Genomic DNA, 21,923 nt, shown 5'->3' with positions numbered 1-21,923 from the left:
AAAACTAATTTTTTTCAAAAATAAATATATAACACATTTATTATTTTTGGGGTGCATGGTCAGGGGGCTGGAACATAATTGCAAATAATTTGTTGGCTGCAAATTGACTGCAAGAAGCCCAAACTGATATATTTGACTAAAACTTCATTTCAAATGTTTCTTACATTTGTGTAAGGTCATATACACAGTGTACAAACATTAGGAACACCTGCCCTCAGAACAGTCATTTCTTCTAGGCATGGACTTGACAAGGTGTCGAGCATTCTACAGGGATGCTGGCCCATGTTTACTCCAATGCTTTTCACAGTTGTGTCAAGTTGGCTGGATGGTTTTTCTGTGGTGAACCATTCTTCATACACATGAGAAACTGGTGTGCCTGGCACCTACTACCATACACTGTTCAAAGGCTCTTATCTTTTGTCTTGCCCATTTACCCTCTGAATGGCACACATAAGACTCCTGAACAGCAAATGAAATGGCTACCCAGACTATTTGCCCCCCCCCCACTTTAATAACCCTACCTGCATATACATAACTACCTCAATTACCTCGACACCGGTGCTCCCGCACATTGACTCTGAACCGGTACCCCCTGTATATAGCCTCCACATTGACTCTGAACCGGTACCCCCTGTATATAGCCTCTACACTGACTCTGTACCGGTACCCCCTGTATATAGCCTCCACATTGACTCTAAACCGGTACCCCCTGTATATAGCCTCTACACTGACTCTGTACCGGTACCCCCTGTATATACCCTCCACATTGACTCTGTACTGGTACCCCCTGTATATAGCCTCCACATTGACTCTGTACTGGTACCCCCTGTATATAGCCTCCACATTGACTCTGTACTGGTACCCCCTGTATATAGCCTCCACATTGACTCTGAACCGGTACCCCCTGTATATAGCCTCCACATTGACTCTGTACTGGTACCCCCTGTATATAGCCTCCACATTGACTCTGAACCGGTACCCCCTGTATATAGCCTCCACATTGACTCTGAACCGGTACCCCCTGTATATAGCCTCCACATTGACTCTGAACCGGTACCCCCTGTATATAGCCTCCACATTGACTCTGCACCGGTACCCCCTGTATATAGCCTCCACATTGACTCTGAACCGGTACCCCCTGTATATACCCTCCACATTGACTCTGTACTGGTACCCCCTGTATATAGCCTCCACATTGACTCTGTACTGGTACCCCCCTGTATATAGCCTCCACATTGACTCTGCACCGGTACCCCCTGTATATAGCCTCCACATTGACTCTGCACCGGTACCCCCTGTATATAGCCTCCACATTGACTCTGAACCGGTACCCCCTGTATATAGCCTCCACATTGACTCTGTACCGGTACCCCCCTGTATATAGCCTCCACATTGACTCTGTACCGGTACCCCCTGTATATAGCCTCCACATTGACTCTGAACCGGTACCCCCTGTATATAGCCTCCACATTGACTCTGTACCGGTACCCCCTGTATATAGCCTCCACATTGACTCTGAACCGGTACCCCCTGTATATACCCTCCACATTGACTCTGTACTGGTACCCCCTGTATATAGCCTCCACATTGACTCTGTACTGGTACCCCCCTGTATATAGCCTCCACATTGACTCTGCACCGGTACCCCCTGTATATAGCCTCCACATTGACTCTGCACCGGTACCCCCTGTATATAGCCTCCACATTGACTCTGAACCGGTACCCCCTGTATATAGCCTCCACATTGACTCTGTACCGGTACCCCCCTGTATATAGCCTCCACATTGACTCTGTACCGGTACCCCCTGTATATAGCCTCCACATTGACTCTGAACCGGTACCCCCTGTATATAGCCTCCACATTGACTCTGTACCGGTACCCCCTGTATATAGCCTCCACATTGACTCTGAACCGGTACCCCCTGTATATAGCCTCCACATTGACTCTGCACCGGTACCCCCTGTATATAGCCTCCACATTGACTCTGAACCGGTACCCCCTGTATATAGCCTCCACATTGACTCTGAACCGGTACCCCCTGTATATACCCCCGCTATCGTTATTTACTGCTGCTCATTAATTATTATATATATTTTTTATCGCTTACTTATTTTGAGGTATTGTCTTAAAACTGCATTGTTGGTTAAGGGCTGGTAAGTAAGCATTTCACTGTAAGGCGCATGTGACAGATTTGATTTGATACACAATCCATGTCTCAATTATCTCAAGGTTAAAAATCCTTCTTTAACCTGTCATCTACACTGATTGAAGTGGATTTAACAAGCGACTTCAATATGGATTCATAGCTTTCATCTGGCTTCCCCGGGACACTCAGTGTGTATTATGCATGCACATTCTTGTAAATGTAACAGTATAACTTTAGACCGTCCCCTCGCCCATACCCGGGCTCGAACCAGGGACCCTCTGCACACATCAACAACAGTCACCCATGAAGCATCGTTACCCATCGTTCCACAAAAACCGCGGTCCTTGCGGGGCAAGGGGAACCAATATTTCAAGGACTCAAAGCGAGTGACGTCACCGATTGAAACGCTACTAGCTAGCCATTTCACATCCATAACATAAAGTAATGAATTTTCTCAGTTTAACTGTCACTGATAAAATGGAAGATGGAAACCAGTACACATTGCCTGCCCTTGGAAATGTCATAAATTGAATTTTCCCCATATCTGTCATGTCGGCAACATGCCTTGGAGGCATGGTTTGATATTTGCTTGCATGGCAGCAAATAAATATGGAGACTCTGCAGATTGAAATTGAATTAAATGTGCGCCTGAAAGCGGCAATGTGTGCAAACACAGCCCTCTCAGTTTCAGTCGTAATGGAAGTCACAGGACTGGGTCAACGTCAATGATGTGACCACCTGGTTTGGGAGGACGGACAGAATCAGTGTTTTTATTCCATTACTGGATAATGTCTGCATTTTCTCTCTCAGTTCCACAGACTGGGGGGGGGGGGGGGGGTGTCAAAGACTAACTAGGCCTACTCATGTTAATTTCACACTGAAGTAGGCAAAGTGATGCCCGAAACATTGGTGTTTTCTTACCCAATAAATTCCTGGTAGGTTATACACATGGAGTGTGCAACTCTTCTATAGTTTCTAGTTTATTCACTGTTAGTCAGCACCTCTACACTAAATAATGTGTCAGCTCATGCTTTTTATTCGAGTTTAGACACATCGCATGCTGAAATGTAACTTGTGTTTTGATAAAGGTTTGTTGGTGGAAACGCTTGCAATAGCAATGAGGAAATTTGAATGGAGATTTGGCACTTAAGATACAATAAACAGTCTATAAACATGTTTTTCAGCTATTTTGTCATCCAGGTGTGACTTCCATTCATAGTGTATTTTGGTGCTAATAAGTTCCTAAGAAAACGTAATAAAATCACTGTTTCCCAAATTGGGAACAGTCTGAATATGAGTGGATATATATTTTAGGATAATATTATATAAAGCCATTGCTTTTATTACTATTCCGCCAGGGTTTCTCAAACTCGGTCCCGGGGACCCCAAGGGGTGCACGTTTTGGTTTTTAGCCCTAGCACCGAACCGCTGATTCAAATGAAGCTTGATGATTAGTTGATTATTTGAATCAGCTGTGTAGTGCTACGGCAAAAACCAAAACGACCGAGTTTAGGCTATTATTAATAGTTATTGTAGCCATTCAGTTAAAGTGTAATCAGGTATATTATTAATATTATTCCCCCACAGAAATCTAACATATATGTTGAAATATATATATTTTTATTCCACACTCATCCTGACAACCGGAAGTGCGCTCGAAGAGATAAACGTTGGGATTGTGGCGTGTTGTCATTAATTTGTGTTTCCATGCTTTGGCAGACGTTCTACTGGAAGTAGTTTCTGGTTTACTTAAACTGTAGTCGCTGCATAGTTTACACAGCACATAAAACCAACAATTTGGGAGCGGCAAATTTAAGTCATTAGTTGAAGGGTGAGTTCAAGAACTACGTATTCTGACGATGAGTCCATTGCAGTCTCGCAGATTTTATAATGCATTGGACAGTGCATCTCTAAATCACATCGTTTACACTGACTGGGTTCCAGTCGCTGGTAAACTGATGAGATGCGGATTAATATTTAATGTAAAAAAAAAACCGTATAATTTTAAGAATTTGTTAAATGTTAAACAACCAAGAACCTTGCGATGGAATGTAATTGGACGCACTGTCCTTTGGATTAATTTGCTCAGCAAGCTGCTTCCAATTGCGAACATTACTGAATAACGATAAAACTACAACTAAGTAAAATATTAATTGACACATGAAATAACAGGCACAATGGAGTTTAAACGGAAAAAAAAGATGACTTACTTCACAATTGGACTGATCTTTCTTCTAAGTGGTATGGAATATGGTAAGTATGTATTTTTTTTGGGGGGGGGGGCATGTGTATTGTGGTTACTCTAGCCTATGCGAACATTTTACAATATAGATTAAAAAAAATGCACATTCAACTGAAGCTAACATTTGCGTACCACACTGATTTGACTGTTCTGTACCCTGTCAGACGGTCAGAAAATGTAACTTATTTTCTAATGTTGCAGTCTACTGCTGTCACTGTTTGTTGAGCAGGTGTAGAGGTTATGAGTAATTATTTTAATGGACAGAAACATGGGGTTTGTAAAAGCCCAATTGATTTCCTAATGACTCCCTTGCATCTTTCCCAATCTTTCCACTACTTTAAACTTGCTCATTAACTCATTTATGCTCTTGGCTTCATGTCAGCCTAGCTGATTTTTACAGCACATTCCATAGTCATTGTATTGCCTAATGTTCAAATGGGAATTAATTGTTTTTAGACCTGAACAATTATTTGTCAACTGTTGCTGTACTGATTGGCAAATAACCTCCGTACAGAGATTCATTAAGCGCTTCTATTTTTTGGGGGGGTAGGTCATTGATAGGCCTACTTATGTTGGATGAATGTTATTATTAGCCAGGTAAAATGTAAACATGAGTTCGCAAGTAGGATGCTCTTGGGGCAGATTTAATAAACTACTGTGTGTGACTTGACGAGGAAATCAATGTCGTGAGACAATCCTTAGTGCGGTCGGGAACTTGGACCAGGCTCCCAGAGGCATGTTTAAGAGGGGGACAGGTTTCCGCAAGCAAACAATTTAAACCTTGGAATCCAGAGGAGAGGATCGGTCTCATGACGTCAGATAATCTAAACGCTATGGAAACCGCTGATGTTGTTGCCCCTGGTCACTTGTGGTTTGCACTCGGATTCAGCCAAGCTTTAGCTTCATTGTGCATGATTTCAAAAGTTACACACACACACAAGTGCAAGTCAGTCAGGCCACATGTAAACGTCATCATTGACTTGCATTTCGTGAAAATGACTGTGGTTAGCCTTGCTCACAGACATGCAGTACCGTTAACTTTGGGGTCATTTAGAAAATTCCTTGTTTTTGAGAAGCACTTTTTGTCCATTAAAATAACATCAAATTGAATAGAAATAGTGTAGATGTTAAAGTTGTAAATGACTATTGAAGCTGTAAACTGAATTTGATGGAATATCTAGAAAGAGGTACATAGGCCCATTATCAGCAGCCATCACTCCTGTGTTCCAATGGCACGTTGTGTTAGCTAATCCCAAGTTTATAATTTTAAAAGGCTTATTGATCATTAGAAAACCCTTTTGCAATTGTTAGCACAGCTGAAAACTGTTCTTATTAAAGAACCAATAAAACTGGCTTTCTTTAGACTAGTTGAGTATCTTGAGCATCAGCATTTGTGGGTTTGATTACAGGCTCAAAATGGCCAGAAACAAAGTACTTCTGAAACTCGTCAGTCTATTCTTGTTCTGAGACATGAAGGCGAGAAATTGCCAAGTGTAAATTGAGGAACTAAAGGAGCAAATATTTTATTCCATGCCTCCCTCTCTCCAGCTGTGATCTTGCCCACGATATGGAGGTACCTGCAGACTCTGGGGGCAGCGCCTTACTTCCTAGGTCTGGGCCTTTCGGCATTCAGTCTGTCTGGTCTCCTCTCGGGCCCTCTGTTTGGCCACTGGTCTGACAAGACACACGCCACCAAGAAGATAATCCTGTTTGCAAACCTCTTTGAAATTGTCGGTAAGTTATTCTCTGAAATCTTACCCAGAATCCCAATCAACCCTTAACTCCTACCCCTTAGCACTTTTGTAGATCTGATTATTCGACAGGTTTAAGCAATATGGAGACAATTCAACCTGGCCTTCCAGAGGGTAATATTCTTAAGAATGATGCCGGAGGGAATGGTGTGTTTTAAAAGCTCCTGACCAATTGTGCAATTAACATTTTTGTGCTAATCTTTTTGGTTTTTTTGTACTTAATGTTTCCACAATCATTTCTTATGACCTAAAAGAGTGTCGGGACATCAGAAATGGCCATCACTAACCTTAACTTGGATGAGGACTTCCATTTCAGTAAGTCGGAGGTGAAAGACATGATTAGGATCCCGGGATCTGGCCCAAATCCCGACACTTGAAGGAGACTGCGCTTTTGAGACCGACATGCGGAATACCAGACGAGACTACATCGGAGAATGGATAAATCACCTCTACTCACTGTTCTATTGGTGACTGTGCAATCGCTGGAGAATAAATTGGATGAGCTCTGTTCGAGACTGTCCTATGAACATGCTCTGAACTCTAATATTCCATGTTTCTCAGTCATGGCTGAACAAGGACATGGTAAATGGAAATTCATCTTTTTTTTCTATACATCGACAGAACGGCAGCGTCAGGGAAGCTCAGGGGAGGGGATATGTCTCTTTATATGTCTTTTTTTTGCGGTCTATATACGACCACAAACCGATGCTGCCACTAAGACTGCACTCAACGTGCTGTGTAGTGCCGTGGGCCAACAAGAAAATGCTCACTGAGAGGTGGCACTCCTAGTGGCCGGGGACTTTAATGCAGGGAAACTGAAATCTGTTTCACCTAATTTCTACCCATATATTACATGTGCAACTAGAGGTGAAAACTCCACAGAGACAACTCTCCCTTGTGTTCCATTTGGCAAATCTGACCATAATTCTTTCCTCCAGATTCCTGTTTACAAGCAAAAAGTCAAACGGGAAGTACCAATATGAAAGGGGTCCTATGAAGCGAATAAACTACAGGGCTGTTTGGCTAGCACAGACTGGTATATGGGGTGGCAGGGTAGCCTAGTGGTTAGAGCGTTGGACTAGTAACCGGAACGTTGCAAGTTCAAACCCCCGAGCTGACAAGGTACAAATCTGTCGTTCTGCCCTTGAACAGGCAGTTAACCCACTGTTCCTAGGCTGTCATTGAAAATAAGAATTTCTTCTCTTAACTGATCTTGCCTAGTTAAATATAGGAAAAATAAGTAAATAAAATATTTTCTTGGCTTCATCTGATGATGTTGTTTACCACATCAGTCCACCGGCTTCATTAATAAGTTCATCGACGTCGTCCCCACTGACCGTATGTACTTATTCCAACCAGAAGCCATGGACTACACTGAGCTAAATGCTAGAGCTGCTGCTTTCAAGGAGCGGTACTGTTTTCCGGATAAGAAATCCCGCTATGCCCTCCGGACCATCAACCAGGCAAAGCATCAATACATGACTAAGATCGAGGGGAAGGGGAAACCCAGCTGTGAGCTGTCCAGTGACTCGAGCATACCTGACGCGCTAAATAACTTCTATTCTTGCTTCGACGCTGGCAACACTAAACTATCCATGAGTGTTCTGGACAACTGTGACCTCGCTCTCCACAGCTGATGTGAGTAAGACCTTTAAACGGGTCAACATTCACAGACTGCTTACCAGGAGCATGCACTGACATTTTCAACTTGACCCAGTCTAAATGTTTCAAGTAAACCACCATAGACTCTGTGCCCAAGAACGCCGAAGTAACCTGTCCAGATGACTACCGCCCCATAGCACATCTGTAGCCATGAAATGCTTTGAGAGTTGTCATGGCTCACATCAACGCCATCATCCCAGACACCCTGGACCCACTCTTAATTTGCATAGCGTCATCTGTGGATCTGTATCTCTATTGCATTTGACACATGGACACAAGGAACATGTGAAAATGCTGTTCATTGACTTACAGCGCAGCGTTCAACACCATAATGCACCACACTAACCATCAATATGGGTGGGCAGTTTTGATCAGTTTTGCAATGTAGATCACAATGAATATGATTACATGGACCTGATCCTAGATCAGCACTCTAATGCTTGAAACTCATGGTCCCCGGTCGTTCTACTGTGATTGTCTTTGTCCTCTAGGTAACTTCATGTATTTCATGTTGTCCTCTAGGTAACTTCATGTATTTCATGGGCTACTCCAAATGGCTTTTGATCTCTAGCAGACTAGTGGCAGGTGAGACTACCCATATACTACTAGAGCAATGCAGTTTTGAGCTGTAAAGGACACTTTAAAAAATATAATAATATTTACCAGATTATTTAGATTATATCCTAATCAAAATGTTTTGCAGGGTGAATCATGTATTTTAGAGTAAAAATGACATGCTTGTGGTCACTCTAAAATAGACTTTTAGAAAAAAAAGTTGACATTCAGAATTCTGTTTTCATGCTAACCTCCATGTTACTAATGTGTACGTGGTCTGCTCCCAAAGGTGTTGGTACAGGTGCTGGTTCGTCCATCTTCGGCTTCATGGGTCGATGCACAGCCCACGAGGACCGCTCCACTGTATTCGCATCGGTCATGGCGTGCCGACAGATTGGCCTAATGATTGGTCAGTGCTGTTTGTCTGCTTCCTTTGTGCCATTCGTTGTAGGAGTGTCGTGTTTTTGGGAAACGCACGCTGTTCTACATGCAGGCCTGGTTTTGACAAGATGGAGTACATAACTTTTTGTAGCAGGTCATTACTTGGACAGCAGGTTAGGATAATTAACATGGCAGGTTAGGAGAATTGGGGAAGTGTTTAGGCTTATCGAAAATGCTAAACTTGTTCCTGACACAACTCAAAATATATCTAGCCACAACCAGGGCAGCCCTCCAGAACAACATTGTTTCCAGTAATGCGTTTCTGCTTCATAGCATGTTGGCATTTACTCAGTTTATAGAGTTAAAGGTTGTCTTTTTTTCCCCCAGTCCTGCTGCTATTGATCAGGGCCTGTATTCATTAAGCTCCTCAGAGTTATATCTAGGATCAGATCCACCTTGTCCATAATAATCATTCATTATGATCTAAAATACTCAACTGATCCTAGATCAACACTCCTACTCTGTATTTTAGCCTCTGCTCTCACAATGCCTTGAATTGTTTTTAATGTCTCAGGAATAAGATATTTCCATATTCTGACATCTGCACCAGGACTATGAAAAAGACTACCTGGAACGCACCCACCTGTGTCTCTGTTAGTGTAAGGGTCTCTCATGATGTCCCTCATCACACACAGGTCCCGTATTGAATCTCTTCCTGAGGCTTTGTGACTTCAAGTTGGGGCCATTCGTGGTGAACAAATACACTGCACCTGGGGTAAGACGATAACTGAATAATTTCTCCTCTTTTCACAGTATAATAGTTATATGGTAACATCATGTGTAGGAAGATACTGTGTCTTATCTATAGACTTTATTCTGTCATTTTTCATTGAGAAATTGAATGATTACCTGATGATAGAAATGTGTATCATTTGTTAATATACTTAGTTTGAATTGGGTCTTAGGTCACAAACAAGGTAGAACTATATGAACAAACTGGCTAAATGCACCATACGGGGATTTGAACCTTGTAAATACCGGTTGGCTGCTCTAACCGTAAGACTATCCCTTTTCACAGCTTTTTATGTGCTTCATGTGGACCCTCCTCCAGCTGGTCGTGGTCTTCATGTTCTGGGACCTCCCTCCCCGGGAGGAGCTGGTGGGGGCGGGAGCCGAGGGGACGGGAACTGTGGAGGAGAGTGCAGTGGGGGGAGCTGGGTCTGAGGGGGTGGGGGAGGGAGCTGTGGGAGGAGCTGAGGGGGGAGCCTGTGGGGAGGGAGCTGTGGGAGGAGCCTGGGGGGAGGGAGCCTGTGGGGAGGGAGCTGTGGGAGGAGCCTGGGGGGAGGGAGCCTGTGGGGAGGGAGCCGTGGGAGGAGCCTGGGGGGAGGGAGCCTGTGGGGAGGGAGCTGTGGGCGGAGCCTGGGGGGAGGGAGCCGGGGAGGGGAAGCCCTTGCTCGGGCAACGCCCAGACATCCTGGGGTCCTACGGCTCGGTGGTGACCCCTGATCCTCCTAGGTCAACTGCTAACCCGGCCAAGTCCAACCTGCCTCATGTCTCTCCTACCCCCTCGCCCCCACTCGAAGGGGTGGGTGACTCTAGCTCTGCGAGTTTCAGTATGAGCCGAGGTGGGTGGCGATGGATGCGTTTCTCAAGTTGGTAAAATACATTTAAATGTGTATTGATCTTGTGGGGGTACCTGTCCAACTCCCCTTCCTGTCTTTCCTCCACACCATCACTCTGACCCTGTTTCTGTCGCTCTCCCTCTCTGTGCCTCACCTGTTTTAGAGTTCCTAAGGGAGGAGGTGGTTGTGCTGTTCACAGCTCACTTCGTCATACTGTTTAACCAGACAGCACTGGAGGTGAGCTTGCCCAACTGTCCATGTGCTCTCTTCCTCACTCACTGAAGAGCCTTTCACATACGACATTGCATAAAAGTGACTGGGGGGGCAGGGTAGCAGTTAGCCAAATCACTGTCCTTAAACCAACTTTTCAGTGTGTCCTCATGCAAACATCGTTATGCTTGGTTGTGGAGGCTTTGGCTAAATTACATGCTGGACGATTATGAAGTACTTGTTAGACTTTATAGTAATGTTTTTGAATATGCTATGTTAGTGGGAGCGCTAAACACTATTCATTAAGTGTTTATGAAAAATGTGTCTAACGTGGCCTCTGATTTCCTACCACCTTAGACCGTCGTGACGCCGTTGACCCAGCAGTACTTTAACTTCGGGGAGTTGGAGAACAGCATCATTTACTGCATCTGTAGTGTGGAGGTGATCACAGGCTTCCTGTTTGTCCACTGGCTGTGCCGCCGCACGACCGAGAGGGTGGTGCTGGCCGTGGGCCTTATCCTCTGCCACATCTCCTGCGTATGGTGCCTCATCTTCCTGGCCAACCCACAGGGTGAGTGACACGTTCTACTCAGCCGGGCCATTTTGATTTTTAGCTAGGTCGAACAATGTTGCCTACTCAGACAAGCTATTTACCAAACAGCAAATGAGAAACCTTGAAAAAAGGTTACTTTACTACAACAAACATGTTTTAAAATTGCCAAATAAATTAATTGTAGGATTTCAGATTCAGGATACTGACTGCGACTATTGCGATGTAACTATAGAACTGTTGTGATGTACTTCCATTGCTAATAAAAGCCAATGGTTTAGTCCCATGTCTTTCTCCTCTCCTCAGGTAATTTCCCCTGGCAGTTAGCAGAGTTCATCATTGGGGTGTTCCTGCAGATTTCTGGGCTCCCCTTTGTTGCTGTGGCCCAGGTGTGTCTCTTCTCCAAAATCACTTCGCTAAAGTCTCAAGGTAAGCAACGGCGCCCTCTAGAGGACACCTTTTGGACGTCTGTAGTTTAACTGTGTGCTCTAAACCAGTCTTTTGTTCATTTAGGCACCAATCGGAAGAGAACTAACTGAAACGGGGAGGAATCATCTAGACTTGTCCAATAAGAAAAGCTTATTTTCAATTTCCGTTGCTTAAGGGTTTGCATTGTGTACCTTAATGAACATAACCCTAGTATACCCCATTTCCATTCTGCCTGGTTATGTCTGTAACTCACAAAAATGTTTTGCTATGGACCTAAAGGTCCCTGTTTTTTGAATAGCTGTGCCGACCAGCTGTCTCCCCTCGAGGAAACCCTAACTTTTGGGGTCACTGTACGACTATGGTTGACCTTGGGAAATAACTAATTTTACTGCATCTATCCAGTGTGCCAATTAAAAAATATATATACACACACAGTTGAAGTCAGATGTTTACATAAACTAGTTTTAATGACTCCAACCTAAGTGTTTTTCAATAACTCAAATTTTTTTTGTTAACAAACTATTGTTTTGGCAAGTCTGTTAGGACCTCTACTCGTAATTTTTCCAACAATTGTTTACAGACAGATTATTTAACTTCTAATTCACTATCACAATTCCAGTGGGTCAGAAGTTTACATACACTAAGTTGACTGTGCCTTTAAACAGTTGTCATGGCTTTAGAAGCTTCTGATAAGCTAATTGACATCATTTGAGTCAATTGGAGGTGTGCCTGTGAATATATTTCAAGGCCTACCTTCAAACGCAGTGCCCCTTTGCTTGACATCATGGGGAAATCAGTCCACAAGTCTGGTTCATCCTTGGGAGCAATTTTCCAAACACCTGAAAGTACCACGTTGATCTGTACAAACAATAGTACGCAAGTATAAACACCATGGGACCACACAGCCGTCATACCGCTCAAGAAGGAGCCGCGTTCCGTCTTCTAGACATGAACGTACTTTGGTGTGAAAAGTGCAAATCAATCCCAGAACAACAGTAAAGGACCTTGTGAAGATGCTGGAGGAAACGGGTACAAAAGTATCTATCCACAGTAAAACGAGTTCTATATTGACAACCTAAGAGGTCACTGCTCCAAAACCGGCATAAAAAAGACTGATTACGGTTTGCAACTGCACATGGGGACAAAATGTACTTTTTGGAGAAATATCCTCTGGTCTGATGAAACAAAACTAGAACTGTTTTGCTATAATGACCATTGTTATGTTTGGAGGAAAAAGGGGGAGGCTTGTAAGCTAAAGAACACCATCCCAACCGTGATGCACAGGGGAGGCAGCATCATGTTGTGGAGGTGCTTTGCTGGAGGGGGCACTTGCCCTTCACAAAATAGATGGCATCATGTAGAGAAATTGTGGATATATATTGAAGCAACATCTCAAGACATCAGTCAGGAAGTTAAAGCTTGGTCGCAAATGGGTCTTCCAAATGGACAATGACCCCAAGCACACTTCCAAAGTTGTGGCAAAATGACTTAAGGACAATAAAGTCAAGGTATTGGCGTGGCCATCAAAGCCCTGACCTCAATCCTATAGGAAAGTTGTGGGCAGAACTGAAAGCGTGTGCGAGCAAGGAGGCCTACAAACCTGACTCAGTTACACCAGCTCTGTCAGGAGGAATGGCCCAGAATTCACCCAACTTATTGTGGGAAGCTTGTGGAAGGCTACCTGACATGTTTGACCCAAGAGAAAGAATTTAAAGGCAATACTCAGTTAATATTTCGTAGTATGTAAACTTCTCACCCACTGGGAATGTGATGAAAGAAATCATATCTTAAATAAATAATTCTCTACTATTCTGACATTTCGCATTCTTAAAATAAAGTGGTGATCCTAACTGACCTAAGACTGGGCATTTTTACTAGAATTAAATGTCAGGAATTGTGAAACTGAGTTTAAATGTTTTTGGGTAAGGCGTATGTTAACTTCCGACTTCAAACTATATTTATTTCTGAACCCCAGGTATGTCTCCTTGTGTTATTTGTCAGTAACTGTCTGCCTCTCCCTCCCCCTCTCTCCAGGGTTGAGCCAGGGGGTGCGTCGCTCTGTGGGGGGTCTGGCCACTATCTTGGGCCCCCTATGGGGGGGTGGTTTGACGGGACACATGTACATCATGCTGGGGTTGATGATGGCTCTACTGGCCCTGTTCGCTGTGAGTTTCACTGTCTTGTGAAATAAATTAAATCTAATTGAGAATAACCCATATAAATAACTGTACCTTATAACATATCAAAATGATTGATAAAGCGATGTAGACTAACAGTGAAATGCTTACAGGTCCTTCCCAACAATATAGAGAAATAGAAACGTAACGAGGAATAAATGTACAATGATTAACGATAACTTGGTTTAGAGACATAGCTGTATGTTTGAGGTCAACTGATTTTCATCGGCATGGCCCGTTTTTTTAAATTTTTTTATTAGGGCTGATTTCAAGTTTCATAACAATCGGTGTTTTTGGACACCGACTATGGCCGATTACGTTGCACTCCACCAGGAGACTGTGGCAGGCTGACTACCTGTTATGCGAGGCTGTAAGGTGCTAGCTAGCATTAAACTTATCTTATAAAAAAAAAAATTCTTAACAATCACTAGTTAACACATGGTTGTTATAGCTAGTTTATCTAGCTTGTCCTGCGTTGCATATCGATGCGGTGCCTGTTGCCAAACAGATTTTTTTTTATTTAACAAGCGCATTTGTGAAAAAAGCACTGTCGTTGCACCAATGTGTACCTAACCATTAATGCCTTTAAAATCAATACACAAGTATATATTTTTAAACCGGCATTTTTTTTGTTTGTTAATATTGCCTGCTAACATGAATTTCTTCTAACTAGGGAAATAGTCACTTTTCTTCCGTTCTGTGCAAGTAGAGTCAGGTTAAATGCAGCATTTTGAGCCGCCTGGCTCGTTGCGAACTGTGAAGAACATTTCTTCTTAAAAGACCGCAATTAATTTGGCATAACATTGAAGGTTGTGCAATGTCACAGCAATATTTAGACTTATTGATGCCACCCGTTAGATAAAATACGGAACGGTTCCGTATTTCACTGAAAGAATAAATGTTTTGAGATTATAGTTTCCGGATTTGACCATATAAAGGCTCATATTTCTGTTATTATATTCTAATTAAGTCTGTTTTGATGGAGCAGTCTGACTGAGTGGTGGTAGGCCACAGCAGGCTTGTAATCTCCTCATGGCCACAGTATAGAGAGAGAGTGAGTTTTCATAGAGAGAGCAAAGGAATTTATTCCACCTCACAGAACTTGAGGTCCGAACAACATTTATGTTCTGGAGAAGGTAATAAAAGATCGGTGAAGAATATAGCTACGAATTGGTCCGTTTGGTACAATTTTGTGAAACTCATGGGAGGCAATACGGCCACATAACCATAATGCTGTTTATACAATAACCTCAGATATGAGGCTTTCATTCAAACAGCACTTTCGTGCATTTGTCAGCAGCTCTTCGCTGTGCTTCAAGCATTGCGCTGTTTGACTTCAAGCCTATCAACTTCTGCGATTAGGCTGGCAATACTAAACTTTTAGAACATCCAATAGTCAAAGGTATATGAAATACAAAATGGTATAGAGAAATAGTCCTATAATGACTACAGCCTAAAACTTATTACCTGGGAATATTGAAGACTCATGTTAAAAGGAACCACCAGCTTTCATATGTTCTGAGCAAGGAACTTAAATGTTAGCTTTTTTACATGGCACATATTGCACTTTTACTTCTCAACTTTGTTTTTGCATTATTTAAACCAAATTGAACATGTTTCATTATTTGAGACTAAATAGTTATTATAGATGTGTTTAAAATAAGTGTTCATTCAGTATTGTAATTATCTTGATTTTCTATATATATATATATATATATATATATATATATATATATATATATATATATATATATATATATATTATATATATGGGGACATGCACGAGTAGAACATAGTAGGAGTAGAACAGAGGTCAACCGATTTTATAATTTTTCAACGCCAATACAGATTGGAGGACCAAAAAAAGCCTATCGGAATATATATGTATATATGGAGAAATATATCTAACGCGTTTGGTTGGCTTACCTCAAATTGTTTGTTTTTTGGTTTCTGATGTGAATAATAAGTTTAATGTTTTGTAATGTTGAACCTTTTCTCTATCAGATCATGTTCTCCTTCTCCTATCCCCGTCTGGTGGCTCCCACTGTGGAACATGCAGATTGCTTGGAGGAGTGTGACAAATGTGGGGGTTTGCGAGGTACGTCTCAATTTACAAATAATATGCCATATAGCAGATGCTTCTATCCAAAGGGACACTTTTTAAAAATGTATTTTTATGTAGGGCAGCTCTCTTTATGCCACTCCGATATGGAAGTGACGTTGTTCTAGCAGGCTTGGAGAACTAACGTAGCGGGTTTGGAGATTGACGTTAAGGCTCTAACCTGCTACAACAATCACTTTCTATCAAAATGGCGTGAAGTGTCCCTAGTCCTGTGAATCAAACTCGAGCGCCATGCGCGACAGAGGACCACGAATGTTCTTGAAACCGTAGAAGTTGGTGCGTGGTCCCAAATGAAGCCATTCAATGCATTGTAGAGGGTCCAGTTTCATGCATATTTATTGGTTTGTGAGGAAATGAGTAGAACATATGTTTCAGCTGTTGGGCCATGTCAGATCTTGTCTAGTTACATGTTTAACACATCATCCAAACAAATGCTACACTATAAAATGTACTAAAATATATATATATATCCACTTTGGCACGCTATTTCAAATGTGTTTTCTCTTTCTCTGCAAGTGTGAAGCGAGTGTCTCTTCCTACCCTGAATTCATCTCAGGACATGTGCTTCCTCAATCTCTGAAGACTCACATACGTTGCACACACACACCGTACAAGATGACTGTAGAGCCTGTACTAGATTAATGTACGTCTGCAAATATAGTATCAAAATGGAAACTAAATACTTTGGAATTAGGTGTAATGTACAAACATTTTATAAAGGTATTGGTTATGCACAACATCACAACTTTGTATAAAAGTGTTTCATTTTTATAGCTCATAACCTAATCACATTTCACATGATTGTACCACTGACTGAAACACTTTCAAACATTGACTCCGACAAAGATTTTATAGGAAATGAACAGATCAGCTTTTTTTTTTTAATGTCGAGACAAATGGTCAAAACATTAATACCTCACCCCCACACACTGCCCAGAGTTTTCAGCTGACTGAAATGTATGAATGCATTTTTGGTTTTGTTTGATGGCTGAATATGATTATGAAATGCAGTGCCCTTTTCAAACACTGGTGGGGGCCCTTATCCTTTTCTCCCCTTTACTGTGGTGTTACTGAAGACTGGCAGAGCCTCAAGTAGATAGCTATACTGGTCCCAGATCCGTTTGTGGTCTTGACGACGCCATTGCTGTCGACGTTAAGCCAAACTGTTTACAGTGACAAGGAGTTGGCTCGATGGCACAAACAGACTGGCACTCTGGCGACAAAATAGCCATAGAGAACATGTTTATGAAAATCACACTTTCCACAATGAGGGCAAGGGAAATATTAGATCACTACTGACTGTAATAAAAATAATGGCTTTATGAATGGAGTCATGTTTAAGTTATACTGTTCTGGAAGTCTTGTGACATGGCTGTAAAGATGAATATGGCGCAATGTAATCCACTATTTTTGCACTTGAGGTATTATATTTTGGTCAGCACAACCTGTTCTATAACCACTTAGTTAATGAATTTGTCTTCCCTTTGAGTATAGCTGTTTTTACCCAGAGGTGTCTCATTTTGTAAAGGATATGCTAATTGTTATAGTTAACATTTATCTTTCTATATTGAGACATTTTTCCGTACTCTTTGGATACTTTAAGTTGCATATGATTTGAACGCACATTTCCTCATAGCTCGTTGTCATGGTCCCTAATGTGTTGTACTATTTTTGTGGTTACTAACGGGGAAGTCTAAAACTTAGATGCAATATTTGTTTGAAAGCTATTTGAATAATGTTCTAGTACATTATTACCTACCATTGCTAAACAAGTTTGTCAAATGTTTTCAATCAAAATGAAAACGTTACACTAGTCTCTGCAACACTACTGTGTACATGTACTACCAGCCTGGTACAACCGTATATTGTGTGTTTTGACCATTTTACAATGAATTGTCAATAATAAAAACAGTTTTGCCAGTGTTTAAAGTGTACTTCAAATTGGTATATTAGTGACATATTTGCAGCGTTTAGAAACGCCCGATTGCGATGGTAATTTCAAAAATAAGAATTCCAGGGTGAAAAGAGACTCATCTCAGGTACGGGGGGGGGGGCAATACTCTAACTTGAGTTATGTCCTGTAAAACCGGAGCGGTTTAGCCACAATTTTGAGGTTTACAAATATAATGCATATTTAAAATGCCAACATGTAAGTACAGAAATTAACAGTTAACGTTAGTTCATAAAGGCAAATTGTTACGTAACATTTAACTGCCATGTAAATGTCGGTGTTGGGCCACATTGGAAAGTGAAGAAAATATGTGAGCTGTATTTATTAGAGATTTGACTTTATGCATTGCCACGTTAAGCACTTAAATGTCTATCAGAAATTAGAAGCTCTACATATGATACGCAAATATCAATTTGTTTAGACTAGCCCTTTTCGGCTAATGACAATGTCTTCAGCAAAAAAATAACTTGTCATGAAATCGTAAGGCAAGGCACTTATTTCACTTTCTTTGAAAGATATTAGTTCAAGGAATATAACCTCCCGTCTGTTTAACTCCAATCCAATGTTAATTACAGAGCGCTTAAAAATGAACTGATTCACGTTTGTAAAGCGAAAAACCACGTTTTTATTCGTTTTTATGAACTCAATGAATTTCAAATTGAGCTATTGAAAATATAATAAACTGACAGATTTGACAGCGCTCTTGAGTTCTAACTAAAACACATTTAGAAAGCAAAGTCCTGTTCTGTACCATATACATTTCTCAATCTACATGCCATAACTAAGCAAACCATTTTGAGGGAAAATGATTCAAGTAAATTAGTTGTCTGGTCCAGCTTTTTAGAAATGTGGTGGAAATAAAGTTAACACTTCAGGGGATGTAAAAATACAATTCTACATTCAAGTTTAAGATTGCTCACATTGTTTTATTTTGCTGTTTACTACCGGTATTCACTGAACGTCTATATCACGTGCCTTCATGGGATTGTGCGGTGTAGTTTAGTGATAGCTAGTGAAGTAATTTTATTACCGTACTTTTTATAATTTTTTTACCAACATTGCTGAATGTTCTCGAAGTCATTAATTGTATGGATTAATGTGGTCTTTGCCGCAAAAAGAAACATACTGTATTTTTAACCCTATATTGTCTTAGGTTAGTGGACCACAACTTTTAAAGTAACTAAAGCAATTTATTTTAGGCCGTGTTTTGATACGGGAATTTGATTACAATTTTTATTGAACCATTAAGTCAGTTGAGAACAAATTCTTAGTTAAGACGGCCTACACCCGCCAAATCCTGGTGACGCTGGGCCAATTGTGCGCCAACCTATAGGACTCCTAATCACGGCCGGTTGTGATACAGCCTGGATTCGAACATGGGTTTCTAGTGACGAATCTAGCACTGAGATGCAGTGCCTTAGACCGCTGCGTCACTCCATCAAAAGGACGTTCATGAATAATTTGTCATTGCAATTTTTTTAATAGATTACTTTGTATTTTTCTCTTATCGTGGTTTAAGGGCTATCTGCAGTTCGATCAATAAACCACCCCGGCACTTTTTGGGGGGTAAACAGCTGAGGGCTCCTGTAAGTGGCAATGAATGGATAGGAATGACTAACATTTGAAATTGATGGGGCTGGAGAAATGTAACCATTCAAATTAATTGACAGAACTATTGATACAAACACTAAACATCCATGATATTAAAATGGTAGTTTTAACAATGTTTTGAGGTTATACCGTGTTTTCTTGTAATTACATTGTTTACAAAGGAGTAAAACAGACTTATGTTTTGGGGGTTCTGATGGAGGTACGACAGATTAACTAAACTCATGAGGCATCTAAGTTGTATTCTTCAATAATTAATTGGTGTATATCCTTTTAATTGATCAAAGATAACCCCTTTAAGGCATAACACAATGTCCTGATCAAAATGATCACAAAAACACAAGACATCTAAAATAATATTTTAGCAAGATAACTTACTGTGCTTTTATGGACAGTCATTGTCCTTACACAATCTGTATTTCTAATGGAATTACACAGCCTTTGTCATTTCTAATGAGTACCAGTGCTGCGGTAATAAAACAGGATTTTTTTGGAGGAGAATTTAGAACTTTTCACATCTATGCAAAGTCATTCGTTTGTCGTTATCCCCACATTAATTTGAAGGTGAGTAGAGTTTTGGAAGTTGGCCCACGTGTTGGGTACCGCCGAGTACCACACCGCACCAGAAGGGGTCGCTATGGCCCGTGCGATTCCCACGACATTGGTCGAGCCAATGGCCCACTGAGAGGTGGCCTGAGCTAATAACGCCGAGGGAGAGGGGGGGGTGCCCGTTCCTGAAGACTAGACCCCCTTGTCTTCAGCGTGGCACTACGCCGAAGAGGGGCGGAGACACTGTGGTTGCCCTCTTGTTGAACCCTTTTCCACGCCGAGAGGTAACCAGGGGGATAGAGAGATGGAAATATGGCACGGGGCGAATCACGTTGTAGTGTTGTACTACTAGACCAACCCGGGCTAGCTCCGCCCGCGGGAGCAGTCTGACCGAACAGTGACCCGCCTATTCGAGGTCAGAAGTTTAGAAAACGTGTCAACTGAGGCAATAGTTGGTGGGTTAGTTCCGTCATCCCATTACTCCTGCAAAAAAATAACAGAATTTTAAAATAAAAAATCGGCTTAAGAGATGTAAACAGCAGGCAACTGCAGCACAGTGCAGTCTATGATACTGGAAGTGTGAACTTTGGGTGAACTCTGAGCTTTATTTTCCAACGGGGAGGGCAATGGGGCGGGATGGTGCCCAAATATACAGCAGGATGAGAGAAGGGGAGTGCTAGACTTAATTTTTTTGCAGGCTCATCCCCCGGGAATGACCGAAGATTGACCGAGTCAGGTGGGGTTGGTGTGATGCGGAGTAAAGCCAGGACTGTTAAAGATGTGCAGGATGGAACCATGTTCTACCTATAGAGCCTTTTATTGGTAATAGGAGCCATGCTCTGCCTATACAGTGCCTTCAGGAAAGTATTAAGACCCCTTGACTTTTCTACATTTTGTTACGTTAGTCTTATTCTAAATTTAATGAAATTGTTGTTGTTTTTTAACTCCTTAATCTACACACAATACCCTATGTCGACAAAGCAAAACCCTTTTTCTGAAAATGTATGAAAAATAAAAACTGAAATATATTTACATAAGTATTCAGACCCTTTACTCAGTCCTTTTGTTGAAGCATATTTGGCAGCCATTACATTCTTCTCTGCAGATCCCCTCAAGCTCTGTTAGGTTTGATGGGGAGCGTCACAAAACAGCTATTTTCAGGTCTCTCCAGAGATGTTTTATCGGGGTTCAAGTCTGGGCTCTGGCTGGGCCTCTCAAGGACATTCAGAGACTTGTCTCGAAGCCACTCCTGCATTGTCTTGATTATGTGCTTTGGGTCGTTGTCCTGTTAGAAGGTGAACCTTCACCCCAGTCTGAGGTCCTGAGCGCTCTGGAGAAGGTTTTCATCAAGGATCTCTCTGTACTTCGCTCCATTCATCTTTCCCTCGATCCTGACTAGTCTCCCAGTCCCTGCCACTGAAAAACATCCCCACAGCATGATTCTGCCACCACCATGCTTCACCATAGGGATGATGCCAGGTTTCCTCCAGACATGATGCTTGGCATTCAGGCCAAAGAGTTCAATCTTGATTTTATCAGACCAGAGATTCTTGTTTCTCATGGTCTGAGAGTCTTATGGTGCATTTTGGCAAAGTCCAAGCGGGCTGTCATCTGCCTTCCGTCTGGTCAGGCCTGATTGGTGGAGGGCTGGAGAGATGGTTGTCCTCCGTGACCAAGTCCCGTCTCCCCCGATTGCTCTGTTTGGCTGTGCGGCCAGCTCTTGGAAGTCTCTTGGTGGTAATACATTTCTACCATTTTAAGAATGATGGATGCTACTGTGTTCTTGGGGACCTTCAATGCTGCAGAAATGTTTTGGTACCCTTCCCCAGATCTGTGCCTCAGCACAATCCTGAATCGGAGCTCTACGGACAATTCCTTCGACCTCATGGCTTGATTTTTGCTCTGACGTGCACTGTCAACTGTGGGACCTTATATATTCAGGTGTGCGTTTTTCCAAATAATTTCCA

The 21,923-nt window shown here is 42.0% G+C and overlaps 1 protein-coding gene across 1 annotated transcript; it reads left to right on the top strand.

Moving 5' to 3' along the window:
• The first annotated feature begins 3,809 nt into the window (after window positions 1–3,809).
• On the top strand, window positions 3,810–17,771 carry mfsd8l1 (major facilitator superfamily domain containing 8-like 1). Its single transcript, XM_031822344.1, has 13 exons — window positions 3,810–3,978; window positions 4,320–4,400; window positions 5,938–6,123; window positions 8,325–8,387; window positions 8,647–8,766; window positions 9,434–9,513; window positions 9,817–10,363; window positions 10,524–10,597; window positions 10,928–11,141; window positions 11,427–11,549; window positions 13,584–13,714; window positions 15,731–15,824; window positions 16,365–17,771. Exons 2-13 carry the CDS (start codon window positions 4,325–4,327, stop codon window positions 16,367–16,369), a joined length of 1,713 nt encoding a protein of 570 aa, XP_031678204.1. The 5' UTR covers window positions 3,810–3,978; window positions 4,320–4,324; the 3' UTR covers window positions 16,370–17,771.
• Window positions 17,772–21,923: the final 4,152 nt, after the last annotated feature.

This window comes from Oncorhynchus kisutch, linkage group LG4 (genome assembly GCF_002021735.2).
Source record: "Oncorhynchus kisutch isolate 150728-3 linkage group LG4, Okis_V2, whole genome shotgun sequence".
NCBI classification, from domain to species: domain Eukaryota; kingdom Metazoa; phylum Chordata; class Actinopteri; order Salmoniformes; family Salmonidae; genus Oncorhynchus; species Oncorhynchus kisutch.
This window is presented reverse-complemented; position numbering and strand designations above follow the sequence as displayed.

Coding starts and splice junctions, on each gene's coding strand:
- mfsd8l1 (XM_031822344.1), top strand. CDS start 4,325: ATGGAGTTTAAACGGAAAAAAAAGATGACTTACTTCACAATTGGACTG. Junction 8,388..8,646: donor CTCTAGCAGACTAGTGGCAG/GTGAGACTACCC, acceptor CTGCTCCCAAAG/GTGTTGGTACAGGTGCTGGT. Junction 10,598..10,927: donor TTAACCAGACAGCACTGGAG/GTGAGCTTGCCC, acceptor CTACCACCTTAG/ACCGTCGTGACGCCGTTGAC.